The 13333-nt window shown below is 48.4% G+C and overlaps 1 protein-coding gene across 1 annotated transcript in view; it reads left to right on the top strand.

Annotated features, from left to right (window-relative positions):
- The window catches only part of ECE1 (endothelin converting enzyme 1), a 142350-nt gene extending 129966 nt beyond the window's left edge, over positions 1-12384 (top strand). Inside the window, 5 exon segments of the mRNA XM_054009096.1 lie at positions 2402-2512; positions 3813-3880; positions 5025-5215; positions 7112-7207; positions 8276-12384. Of these exon segments, the coding sequence (XP_053865071.1) occupies positions 2402-2512; positions 3813-3880; positions 5025-5215; positions 7112-7207; positions 8276-8452 (643 nt within the window). The 3' untranslated portion in view covers positions 8453-12384.
- The last annotated feature ends 949 nt before the right edge of the window (positions 12385-13333 follow it).

Here is a 13333-nt window from a genome sequence, read left to right as displayed (position 1 = left end):
TGTTTGGATCAAATACAAGAAGTACCGATTAACAGCAGGAAACAAAACACACGACATACTTACCTCCAAAAATGGAAGAGATTTTTCCATTTGATGCCAAAACAAACAACTATCGGCAAACCAGGCCCCACTCCCATTGATCCTGGAGTACCTACTGTCATTAAGTATCAGAGGGGTAGCTGTGTTAGTCTGGATCTGTAAAAAGCAACAGAGGGTCCTGTGGCACCTTTAAGACTAACAGATGTATTGGAGCATAAGCTTTCGTGGGTGAATGCCTGCTTCGTCAAACACATGTATCTGACGAAGTGGGCATTCACCCACGAAAGCTTATGCTCCAATACATCTGTTAGTCTTAAAGGTGCCACAGGACCCTCTGTTGCTTTCTACTATCATTAAAGAAATCAGGACTGGCTACAAACTCGATCAAGGTCCACCTTGCGGCAATAACCGCCTTCCACCAACAGATAGAAGGGACCTCAGTATTCGCCCACCCAATTACAAAGAGATTTATAACAGGCGCACAAAACATGTATCTGGACATCCGTGAACCCACTCTGGCATGGGACTTAAACCTAGTGCGCAAATGCTTAACCAGAAAATCATTCAAACCCTTAGCATCTTGCTCTCTGCTCCATTTATCTATGAAAGTAGCATTCTTAATCGCCATCACATCGTCACGAAGAGTGAGCGAGATTGGGGCACTCATGGCTCACCCCCCATACACAATATTCCATAAGGACAAAGTGGCTCTAAGAACTCACCCAAAATATCATCCTCATTCCACCTTAACCAACCAATTCACCTACCCACTTTTCACCCTAAACCACACAGCAACCCACAAGAGGCGGCATTACACAGGTTAGATGTCTGCCGTGCCCTGGGCTTTTAGCTAGACAGGACAAAGACCTTTTGTAAATCCCCCAAACTGTTTGTATCAACAACAGAAAGGTTGAAAGGCACAGCTATATCAACACAAAGACTGTTGAAGTGGATATCAAACTGCATCCACTTGTGCTACTCCTTATGCAACACTGAAGCCCCAACAGGCATCAGAACACACTTGACGAGGTCTGTAGCAACTTCTACAGCATTCCTGCACAACGTGCCCATCCTTGACATATGCAGAGCAGCTACATGGGCATCCAAATACACTTTCACCGATCATTACGCAATCACACTTAGCTCGAGAGCAGATGCTAAATTAGGCTGCACGGTCCTACCAGCAGCTACACAATCAACTCCAAAGCCCCTTCCATCCGCATGAGGGCACTGCTCTACATTCACTTCAAGTGCAGCACCCACAGGGACACCACTTGAAGAAGAGGTTTCTCACCTTGTGCAATAACCGAGGTTCTTCGAGATGTGTATCCCTGTGGGTGCTCCACTACCCACCCTCCTCCCCTCTACTTTGGAGTAAGAATCAACTGCTCCACAGTAGAGAAGGAACTGAGGGGGTCGGGGCATGTGCGTGCCAGAAAAGGCGTCAATGACAGCTTCTGCGCACGCACGCCCCGACCAGACACTGCGAGCAAAATCTCCGATGGACGACACTGGGATGCACCACCACCTGAAGTGGAGCACCCACAGGGGGACACATCTCGAAGAACCTCAATTACTGCACAAGGTGAGTAACCTTCTCTTCACCTTGTGCCTACATAGTCTTTGCAAAATCTCTGGGCTGCATAATACAGTTAAAACCCTATTTCCTCAGCAAAACCAGCACACTCAACCAACCCTAACCTACAGGCACATGCATATCTCCCCTCCATGCTTGTTGGAGATGGCATTGAGAGCAGGGAGAGTGCTGGAATAATTATTATTTGTATTTTGGGAGCACCTAGGAATCCCAGCCATTGTGCTAGGTGCTGTACAAATGTAGAACAAAGACTGTTCCTGCCCCAGAAGCTTTACGATCTTTTGTAAATATCTGTCCTGCTTTCTCAAAAGAAGTGAGTGGGTAAGGACCTTCCCAGCAAGGAACTCCCTGCTCAGACCTCCCCACCCAAGTGTTATACAAGGAGGGAGGTGTGTGTTATGTGGCTGACTGACATCTGTATCCCCATCTGGTCAAAATACGTTAGTGCTCTGGTTCCCTCTCATGGACAGTAGGAGTATTACACTTTCTTCAGTCATTCGTATTGCTGCAGTTTTCATCTGTGGCTGAAGACTCGGTGGTTCTTTGTCTCTGACCTGTTCCCTGGTCTGTGGCAGTGAATCCTGAGGTCCTTGCCCATGGCCCTGATTGCCATATATGTTCCTGTAGTTGCTAGGTGTCCTAGGAAGCTTCAGAGGACCATGGGGAGGCCAGGAAATACTTGTGCCTTGTGTCAGTTTGCCAGTGTGTGTGGGGGTTTGCACCTTCCAGCCTGGCTGTAATGACAATCCCCTTTGTCTCCTGCAGGTGGAGTATGACCCCTCCAACAGTGAACGCCTACTATTCCCCCACCAAGAATGAGATTGTGTTCCCAGCCGGGATCCTGCAGGCTCCTTTTTACACCCGCACCTCCCCCAAGTATGAACATCCTCTTGCCCATCTGCTGCCCCCCTCTCCCGGTGTTCTTCCCCCACTCCACCCTGCTCCCCTAAACTGGAGGGGGATGGGGACTCTATGATGGCAGCAGCCTGGTTGGAAGATGGTGGGTGCCTCACACACCTCTGTATCCTAGTCTACGACCGTCAGTAGCTAAGGAGGGTCCTGTCCTGAGCTGGGGGCTAGAAAACAGCCAGGGGAGGAATGCTGGGGCTCAGAGAGATTGCACCAGCTCTGCCAGACTCACGCTAGAAGACTCCATGGATCTTGATGCCAGTGCGCATAGAACTGCCAGCTTTGCTGGGGACAGTGGTGGACGTGTGCTCTTTCAGCACAGGATCTGGACCTTTTTCCCCCTGAGTTAGTCTAATGTTCCCCCTCTTGTCAGGCTGCTTGCCTAAGGAGACAATGAAGGACTTGCAACCATTTTTGACCCCTCCCCATTATCAAAGAAGGCATCTCTCTGGCCAAGTCCCTGGGGCTGTCTGGACAGACGGAGCTGTAGGACAGACCAGTAGACGATGGCCTAGTGGCAGGTCTGTGCAACATGGAGGGAAACCCAGAAAAACTGAGGAGAGGCACCATCCCCAGAGATTCCCAGTCTGGAGGAGGCCACACCTTCACTTTCTTAGTTCTTCTATGCTGGCACCTGGTAGACATGCAACATTATGGGTTCATAATGTTGCATGTCTACCAGTCTTGTATCTAATGGTAACATGGAAATAACATGCCTGGCTAGCTGCAAAGTGGCTCATTTGGGGCCTAGAGAATCCACAGTAGGTTTATCCTTGTGTCCGGGTGTCCAACAGCCTGAGGGGCTGTGTAATCAACTCTACATTTCATAGCTTCTCCTAAGTCCCATTGCTGGAACTGTCTGCAGCTCCCGATGGAACATGAAGGGGGCTTTTAAAAAATAGGTTCAGATTGCCAGCTGCACTTCAGTCCTTCGCAGAAAACACCATAGAGCTGTTTAATGGCGCTTGGCAGTGCAGCAGATTTATTGTGCAATTGGCATTAATAGGAAGATGCGACAATTTCAACATGCATGGGGCTGTCTCCCCTTAGGACTCTTTCTGTCCGTAGGGGGAAGCCAAGGCAAGAATAGGAAAAAAGTGGGGTAAGGAGGAGCAACTCTACATAGTCCTAGTGAAATCTGCCTCCTAGTCCATTTCTCCTACCTTAGTACTCTGGTGGGTAGGGTCACAGAGCCTATGTGCAGACATTAGTAAGCAATGGCCTTAGTGAAGCACAAATCCTAATACTCTTTGTCCCTCTCATGCAGGGCACTGAACTTTGGCGGGATTGGTGTTGTCGTGGGCCACGAGCTGACTCATGCCTTTGATGACCAAGGTGGGCAGCCTGAAGACACCTTACTTCCTGTTGCTTTCTCTCCATCTTCCTCTTCCTGGTGGAACTCTGTTTTCCTCTTTGTTGAAAGGCTCCCAGTGCCAGGAGTCAAAATTAAACTGTGGTGGCCCTCTGTATCAAAGAGCCCTTCTCAAAGTGGATCTTGTGAGAATGGGCCAGAGCCATCCCTCATGTAACTCCAGTGACCTGCATGGAGCTACACCAGGTACAAATCTGTCCCAGAATGTCTAAATATGTTTGACATCTGAGACTCTGCCTAGTCTCTGAGGTGGAAAAATCTAACTGGGTGAAAGAAGGCAAGAGGAATTTTTCTTTGCTGCTTTTCTGCCAGAATGAGGAAACCTACATGTGGCTCATTAATGGTGAGGGCCTTAAAATGGGACGGTCAGGGTGTCACGGGGTGTGACCCCTCTCCTACCTTCTCCCCCAGAAACTACACAGACTCCTTTGATTGTGCCTTCACTGTGCCTTTTTATTTTGTGTTCCCTGTACCAATTTCACAACAGTCCTTGTGCAACAGCCTGTTTGCAATATTCAACTGACTTTTGGCCCTCTCACCAGGACCTGAGGGTCACCAAGGACTCCTTGTTCCGAACCTCTGTCTGGCAAGGCTCAACTAGACTTGTTCCTCCCTCTCCCCTTCCTTCCTCCCTCCTGCACTTCCTTGCTGTACCGCCTCTTATCAGCCCAGGGCTGATGGGGAATTGGCTCAGCCAAGCAGCCTGATTGACTAATTACCCCCCAGCTTCCTACTGAGGAACTAATTACTATTCAAGTGATCAGAGTGCAGGGTCACTTGTTTGCACTCTGACACAAGGGGGTATCTTACTAACACCAAAAGCATTTTGTGATGATCTGTTGCTGTTTGCAATCTCTTCCTGTGGGATTTATGGTGGTGCAATAAAATAAAGATCAGTAATTTCAAGAGGTCTCAGAACTCACTCCTCCTCTCTCTGAAGAGGCCATGCCATTGCCAGTATGCTCACTGCATCTCCAAGCCCACAGATTGTGTGCTCTAAATATCAAACAACCCCCGCTCCGCACACACAGGCTTGGTTCTGCCAAAGTCCATCTCAGATTAAGTATCTTCTAGTTCCAGTGTTTCACTTGATCTGCTCCTCTGCAGGGCGGGAGTATGATAAAGATGGAAATCTGCGCCCTTGGTGGAAGAACTCCTCTGTGGAGGCCTTCAAGCAGCAGACTGAGTGCATGGTGGAACAATACAGCAACTACACCGTGAACGGCGAGGCAGTGAATGGCAAACACACTCTGGGAGAGAATATTGCTGACAACGGGGGCCTCAAAGCTGCATATCGGGTAGGAATCTAGTACAAGCACAGGCTTTGTCTGGTATCTCTCATTGCAGCCATGGCTGTAGGGATCCTTTTGTAGTCCTAGACTTTCCCCTGATGCTACAGCTGGAGAGACATTCCTGGTTATACAGTGATGGCAAGGTGAATTGCTCTAAGGAAATGTAAAATTCTGAGCCCCTCTTCTATGCAGTGTCCTCTCTGAGGAAGGGGGTGGGCCATGACCATATATAAGTCTTCAGGTGATTCTTGGATTTGGGCTCTGCTGTCCTTGGACCAGAAAATTGTAGACCTGATAATCTGCAGCCCGTAGAGGGTGGATGTGCAGGAGAGAGCTTTTCAAGGAGATTCAAGGAAGGGAAGAACCTAGGGTGACCAGATGACAAAACTGAAATATCGGGACATGGGGGAGGAGGGGGGCGGCGGAAGAAAAAAATAAAACAAGCTGCCGGAACGCCCCCTCCCCCCCCGCACCAGCTCGCCCCTGGAGTGGGGGCAGCAGGCCCCAGCCCCCCGGATCCACGGGTCCACGTGGCGGGAGGTGAAGCCCCGTCGGAGTCCCCGTGCAGACAGCCGCTACCTCCCCACCCCCACCCCTGGGCGCGTACAGGGAGCCGGTTCCCCAGGCCGGACCCGGGGCTGCCCCTGCAGGTACCGCCCCGCCCTCCTGCCTGCGCTTGGGGCCAGGCCGGACTCACTCACCCCGCGCTCTCCTGCATCCCCCGGGCCTCCCTCCAGCGCTTGCGCCGCCATACAGCTGATCGGCGCAAGCCTGGGAGGGAGGAGGAATGGTGTGCTTGGGGAAGAGGCGGGGATTTGGGGAGGGATCCAATGGGGGATGGAGGGGGTGGAGCGGCCTGTGCGCGGGAGTGGAGGGCAAAATTGCTTGTTTGTCCAGTGTCCCGACTGAACATTGATTGGGACGTGGGACAAACAAGCAAATATCGGGACAGACCCGATTAAAATCGGGACGTCTGGTCACCCTAGAAGAACCTGACTATTTTAACTGGAAGAGGCTTTAACTCCTCTCCAGATCCTCCCATTTTCAATGGCATGTGTAGCAAATGTGGTAGGAGGTGATGAGTCTGCCTTGAGTGGATACAAGTTTCTCCCTGCGCAGCTCTGATAGGTCACGCTCCCTCAATGGATCCCCATTCTGATTTGTTTCCTATAAGCCATATGTAATCCTGGGTGTCACGGATAGAGCTAGGGAAAACTTTTTGGATTAATCATTTATTTGCCAAAAAATACAGTTTGGGGTCAACCAAAATTATTCACAAATTCAGTTCGAATTTGGCAAATAGTTTCAGCTGAAAACAAATGAAAAAGTCAGATCGGTTCATTTCAATGTTTTCTGAACAAAGCAGTTTGACTTCTGGTTTCAAAATGATGTTTCATGTTGAAATTGAGCTAGATTTTTGTTTTTGTTTTTTTTAAAGGTAAATAACCCCCCAAAACTAGCCACAACAAAAAATTCAGGAGAAAATTTGTTTTGAGTTTAATGAAACATTTCATTCAACCTGAAAAGATTTTTGTCTTAGATTTTTCATTTCAGTCCCTGAACCAAAGGCAATTTTTTGCTCAGCTCTAGTGGGAGGTTTATTTTGTGCTTTCTCTTCCCTTCGCAGCCCCTAGGACTGTCTTAGATTTTTTTTCTGGCTTTATGTGACCAAATGGAAAATGGGCACAGGGGAAGACTCTTGCAATGCTGACATTTCCCTCCCTGCCAGCATGTGCCATGGAGACTGGACTGGTGTAGTCCCTTAAGGGTTAATGCCTCCCTGGCTAGCTGCACCAGCATTTCGTACCCCCACAAGGCAGTAGGAGTGTCTCTGATCCTCTAACTCCATCCACTATGTCCCTCTGCTGATGCAGGATAGCCTCTGTTCTCTCCTGCCTGCAGGCTTATCAAAATTGGGTGAAGAAGAATGGGAATGAGGAGTCTTTGCCGACGCTTGGCCTCTCCAACAACCAGCTCTTCTTTGTGGGATTCGCCCAGGTGAGTCTCTGCCATCCCCCAACGCTTTGTTCTGTCTCCAGGTGCACTGTGTGAGCTGGGGAATAGCAGTGGCTCCAGCTACTGGGTTAGCAGGAATGCAATTTACAGCAGACTCCACTTTGTAGGGGTGGCAGTGCCCCTCCCATCTTCATCTCCTCCCAAACTCCCTTCGAAGTTCTAGGGTATTCCTTTTCCTGAACTGAGTCCCCACATCAGTGACTGGGATGTGAGCAGTCAGACCTAGTGGTCGCAGTAGGAATCATGAACCAGAGGCCAGAGCCTAGTGTCAGAGCAGGAGTCAGGAACCAAAGCTGAGGGTCAAAACTGGATTACCGGGAGTAAGGGAAGGAAGGAGCAGAACTGGAGCAAGGCAGGAGCTATCTTAGTCATGGGCCAGTGCTTTGAGCAACCACTGAACTGCTGCTGCTGTTAGGCTTAAGAGCCAGTCTGCTGACTTTTCCAACCAATCAGATGAAATACAGGTTAGCTGCACTCATTAGGTTGCCTAGAGACTGGCTCTGCTGCAGGCCCTGATTCCTTACCCCTCAAGTGGCAGAGGAGTGCAGCAAATATGAGTGTTGATGTATTGTGAAGAGAGAGATACATTACAGTCAGTGAGGAAAGCTTGCCTTCCTCTAAAGCATCAGGTAAGAGGCAAGATAACAAACTTGACAAGCCAGCTGTCTGATGCATTTTGACAAGTCTAATGCTCATTTTGCAGCAAAGTAAGATATACACTCCTCCAGATAGAACAACTTCAGGCTACAGAAGTCTCTGGGTGAGGCCCCTTTGCTGGTGTAATGATAAGGTTACTTGCAATACACTATTCATCCTCCAGATGTGTGTGTAATGTATGGATCCAGTGTGTGGTTGCTGGTAAACAAGGGAGACCAAGTTGTGACTCAAGCTGCATGGAAACTTGTTTGTATCCGTAGTTGTTGTTTTCTATAATAAACTCCTCCTATTTAAGAAGATCTGTGATTTCCCTTTGTCATGATAGGTGGGACAGAGACACTTTTCAGCTATAATGAAGCCCTTGAGCTAACTCCTGTTGCCTTGCATTTGCAGGTGTGGTGTTCAGTTCGCACCCCGGAGAGCTCCCACGAAGGACTCATCACAGATCCCCACAGCCCATCGCGTTTCCGAGTCATTGGTACCATCTCCAATTCCAAAGAGTTCTCTGAGCACTTCCACTGTCCTTCCGGCTCTCCTATGAACCCCCAGAAGAAGTGTGAAGTTTGGTGAAAGGAAAAGGACCAGGAAATAGTGGAAACCAACTTTTGGCTTATTGTTCCTTCATCAAGAATTGAATTTCCCAGGCTCTCTGCTCAAAGGGCAGTTTCTTCTTTCAACGAACTGTAAAACTCTCAGCAGGAACGGATCCCTGAGCCCTAGGTATCATCACGGGGGGAGGGAAGGGATAGCTCAGTGGTTTGAGCATTGGCCTGTATTGGCTTGCTAAACCCAGGGTTGTGAGTTCAATCCTTAAGGGGACCATTTGGGGATTGGTCCTGCTTTGAGCAGGGGGTTGGACTAGATGACCTCCTGAGGTTCCTTCCAACCCTGATATTCTATGATCTGAGATTCGATCCACTGTGAAAACCTTTCTTAATCTCACTCACTTGTGAAATGTCTTTTTTTTTTTAAAAAAAAACCTTGCATAGAGTGTATGTACATATGCATGTGTCTGTCTGCACTGACCCATATGTACACATACACTGTTAAGCCCCTGCCCTGTCACAGGCTTGAAGACTTTTTCTAATTGATAAAGGGAGACCCACAGATTAAAGTGATAACTGGTTTGACTGTGTATCTAAATATGCCCGACATACGCTAATCTCTCCAGATGTGTGTGTGTGTGTATGTGTATATACACACACACACACACACACACACACAAATATATATTTTTTTAAATATATTTTGGGGAAAATATTTTTTGAACATTGTGAAATACACTGGAAAAGTTCAGGGAAAATGCATTTAAAAGCCCCCTTTTTTTTTTTTTTTTGGAAAAGGATTAGTATATTTATTACTTTTTTTTTTAAAAGTAGTGCAACTAGATACGAGAATCTCAGTAGAGACCATTCCACTGAAACACAGGAGACTTAAGGGTGTCACTGAGGCAACAAATTAACTTTGCAGCCCTGGAGACCAAGATTCTTATTGAATCCCTGGGATCACTAACAAGATTGAAGAACTGCCCTTCTAGTCTGTCGTGGACACTGATCCAGTGCACAGTTGGAAGAGTCTGTTCAGAGCCAGGACGGCAGTAGCCAACTGTAGCTAGCTGGAATTGAGTGGCAGTAGAGGACTGTGAGGGTAAGTGCCATGAGAGAAGTGCGTGCATTTATAGTTGAGTGACAGATCCTGAACATATCACTAGAGTTTTATTTGCAGGCAAACGCTTGCAGGTCTTGGAAGCCATATTAAGCTCTGCTGATGTACAAGGTCCATTACAGAAAGTCTCTCAGAACAGGTTTCAGAGTGGTAGAACAGGAAACCAAAGAGAGATTCGTTCATTCTATAAATCTTCCATCTGTCTCTCTTCTCCTGCACCCTACAGCAAGCTAAGAGCAGCACACTGTGACTGAGATACACTGGGATCCCAACCACCATCTAACCTGTCTCCAGGCAGCTGTACTTGGGTATAGTGAAAGCTGCATTGTAACTTTTAACCTACTTGAGCCATCTTTAACTTCTGTATACAAAGGGAGAGGAAGGCAGCCAGCTGCACTAGATTATTAAGTCCAGCTGGTACACAGACCTTCCCAAGAGAATTTGTGAAACTTAAATTATGAGCTCTCTCTTTGTCTTACTGCTTTAGAACAGCCCAAGCATAGACCAACCCTCTTTATGTCATCGTTATTATTGCTGAAATCAACATTGCATAATATAGCTTGGGTCAGGCACAGGTGTAAGTCGCCTTGGGTTTTGTTGTTCAACTGGCAGGCTGGGGAAATGGCTCTGTTCTGAAAGCTCACAAACCTGTGAAGGCTGAGGCCTCTCTCCTGTGTAAGCAGCTGGCCAGTTATTTAGCAATACTGCTAGCATCCCCTCTGAGCAGCTCCATAAGGGAATAGGTGTAACCACAGGACCTCATGGTCCCTGGGCTGGAGGAGATCATGTGGAATATGGTGGTTCAATGGGTATTCCTCTACCATTCCAGCCACAAATATCTCACCACCACCACCCCCTGACTGCCTGGTAGACTGCCAGTCCTACCTCTTCTGTGTACGGTGGCAATCCATAGTTAAAAAGGGTGGGAATCGGTAACCTCAGAAAGAGGGTGGATGTTGGCTATGCACCACCCTGGGTAGTGCCCAATGACAAACCGAGTCTAGAGCCCTTCCAGGGCCTTACAGGTGTTCAGTTCCACCTGTGAAAGCAGCCTCCTCCCTCTGGACTGGCACAAGAGCCTGGGTACATGCACGTTTGCTCCAGCATGGAGTTCAGCCCACATTTCCGGGCTCAGAGTCTGCACAAATCCCAGGCTTGGATGGGGAAAAGGGAACCCAAAAAGCATTAAACCACCAATAGCTATGGAAGGCAGGAAGGTGATGGGGGATCTCTTGGTGCCATGGCCCCCAGGGAAAGCAGTTTGTTCAAGTCTCTCTGACTTCATCTCGCTCCCTTTCTTCTTCTTTCCACCCAGTCCCATGCATTGCCACTTCCTTGGACTCTTCCAAGTTGAAATGCCTCCTTTCCTGTAAGCAAGACATTGGAAAGTAGCCATTGGTGTGAGCACTGTGGATCTAGAGTCCTCTATTGATTCTGATGCCGAGAAGGCTGGGTCACAGGTTGGCTTACTTACTGTGTTGCAAGTATTAGCCAGGCTTGCCATGGTCATTGCTACATGCAAGAGAACCCCAGTGCCCTGCGAGCTGGGAAAGGCTAAGCACATTGTAGGGCTATAGAGGCTGGATGTCTGTCAGTTGTCTGGAAGAGGGAAGAGCTATGCTCCACCCCCCTTCTAAATGGAGACCTGGCAGGGGCTGGAAGAGTCATTCTGGATGGGCAGAGGCACAGATCTGATGGTCCTGCTGGGGCAAGTGGGGCAGGTTCTTTCAAGTATGGAAATGAGCCTAGAAGCCTGTGGTCTGATAGAGGCAATAAGAACCCACCGTACCCATTTTGTTCGGTGTGAGGGGCAGGCCATGAGTGACCAAGAGTAGGCTTAGCTATGAAGAGCCTCGTCTGCTCCTAGGCAGTGCATTTGTCCAGATTTCAGATAATGAATGCAGAGTAACTCCTGCTGTGTCCCTGCCTCTTCCCTAAAAGCCAGGGCCCCATTTCAGGCCCGCCCCATTTCAGGCCCACCCCATGGGCTTCTGTTAAATTCCTGTCTGGCAGTCTCCTAGCCACAGGATTGCCACAACACTACCTGCTCTCTGCATGTGAGCCTGTGGGCTTGGGCACCGCGGCCAGGTCAGTTGTCCAGCATTGCATGTGGCTGTTCTGCATTGCTAGGGGAATTTCTTTCCATGTCTGTCCCCGCTTTCCTCACAGCCTCCAGTGCAGAGCAGGGACAATTTTCCTAAGCAAACTACCCCAGGTGAGCCCACAGAGCAGGGCTCAGTGCTGGGAGAGCTCTGGGGCTCACTAGGTGGCTTGAGGCCTTTCACACAGCAGGTTTGTTAGGCAGAGTCCTAGCATCTCACCCAGTGCCAGCCTTGGGATGCTTTCTTCTTTTGTCTATCCTGTTAACCCTACGTGCTCCTCCCAGAGGTAGCCTAGTCTCACAGTTAAACCAATCTGGGATTGGTTACTGGAGTATAGAAACCTGGTGATCGCTTCAAGATGTGCTGTCAACTCAAAGAGCTGAAAGGGAACAGGGAGGTCAGGACTGTGAGCTTTCAGATCACAGCCTCCATTGGAGCGCAGGAAACCAGTCCCTTCAGTCTGTGCTACCAAGACATCAAGGGAGCTGGCCTGGAAAGAGCCTATAGAGACTATGGGCTTTTCGATATTCTCTCCTAGATTTTAACAGGAAACTGCTGACAGTAATGGGTGCCAGTCTCATTTCCTCCAGCAAGGGGCACCATCATATTTTAGACAAAGGGAAGGATTTTTAGGGATTTTTAGTATTTATATGCTAAAGCAGGGATTTTTGTAACTGTTTTTTCAACCTTCATTGTGACGCTTATTGTAATTGAAATAAAATACTTGTTATTGGGTTTGAGGTGTTGTCTGTCTCTTATAGCTGCTCTGAGTCCTGCAGGTCCCAGGGGCTTCTCACGTCAAGGTGAGTAGTTCTAAGCACTGACAGTATGGTGTGTGTTGTATGGGACATCAGTGAGTTCCCTGCCTAACATGCAGATGGGTTTATATTGTAAGGACAGCCATGGAAAGGACGGGAAGCAAAGGGACAAGAGAGAAGAAAAGACAGGTGAAGTTGTATACCCCATACTGGGAATTGATCACCAAGTAACACATTTATTTGTCATGCACTTTTTTGACCGCTTGGAAGATTCCAAACCTCTGAGCAGCTGCAAAACTGCTGCTGCTGCTTGAAGACCTGCCTGAGAAAAGGTTCCACTTTCCCTCTTCCCCACTGTGGAATTCCCTCTTCTCCCCACCACTCCCCCCAAAAAATCCCCTCTGCTCAAAACCCAGGTCAGTCAAAACAACCCCAGGCCAGTAATGGCTTGTATAGAAACAAGACTGTCATGGCTTTTGGACTCTGTTATCTGGTGACCTCACAGAGCTAGGAACCGAGGTCGTCTTAGCACCAAAAAGGGGAGGTCCTGAGTGTCTACTGGGGACCCAGCACATTTCTAGCCCTGGAAGGGCCTTCAAGCTTTTGTTACTGGCTTTCATTAGCAGGCTTTTATGGATCCCTCTCAGCCCAGTACCAGGGCATTTGCGTAGTCCAATATTCTGGGAGCTGAGCCTCCTCCCTGTAGCTCCTGCTGACTTTTTTTTTTTTTTTTTTTAAATAGGGACTGAAGATTTTCCTAACTGCTGTAAATCATGTAATTATGCCCCTTGGTGGAAGAATACAAAAATAGTCCCAATAACACTTTTTTTAAAATCCCTCTCTAAAGCATTCCTTAATAGTTTTTTTTTCTCTTAACTGGCAGGGTGCAGGCAGACTCCAGGATGGTGCTAATCCCTATGTAATGG

The sequence above is a fragment of the Malaclemys terrapin genome, chromosome 19, assembly GCF_027887155.1.
Source record: "Malaclemys terrapin pileata isolate rMalTer1 chromosome 19, rMalTer1.hap1, whole genome shotgun sequence".
Lineage (NCBI taxonomy): Eukaryota > Metazoa > Chordata > Testudines > Emydidae > Malaclemys > Malaclemys terrapin.
Note: the sequence above shows the minus strand (reverse complement) of the source record. Positions and strands in the feature narration are given on the sequence as shown.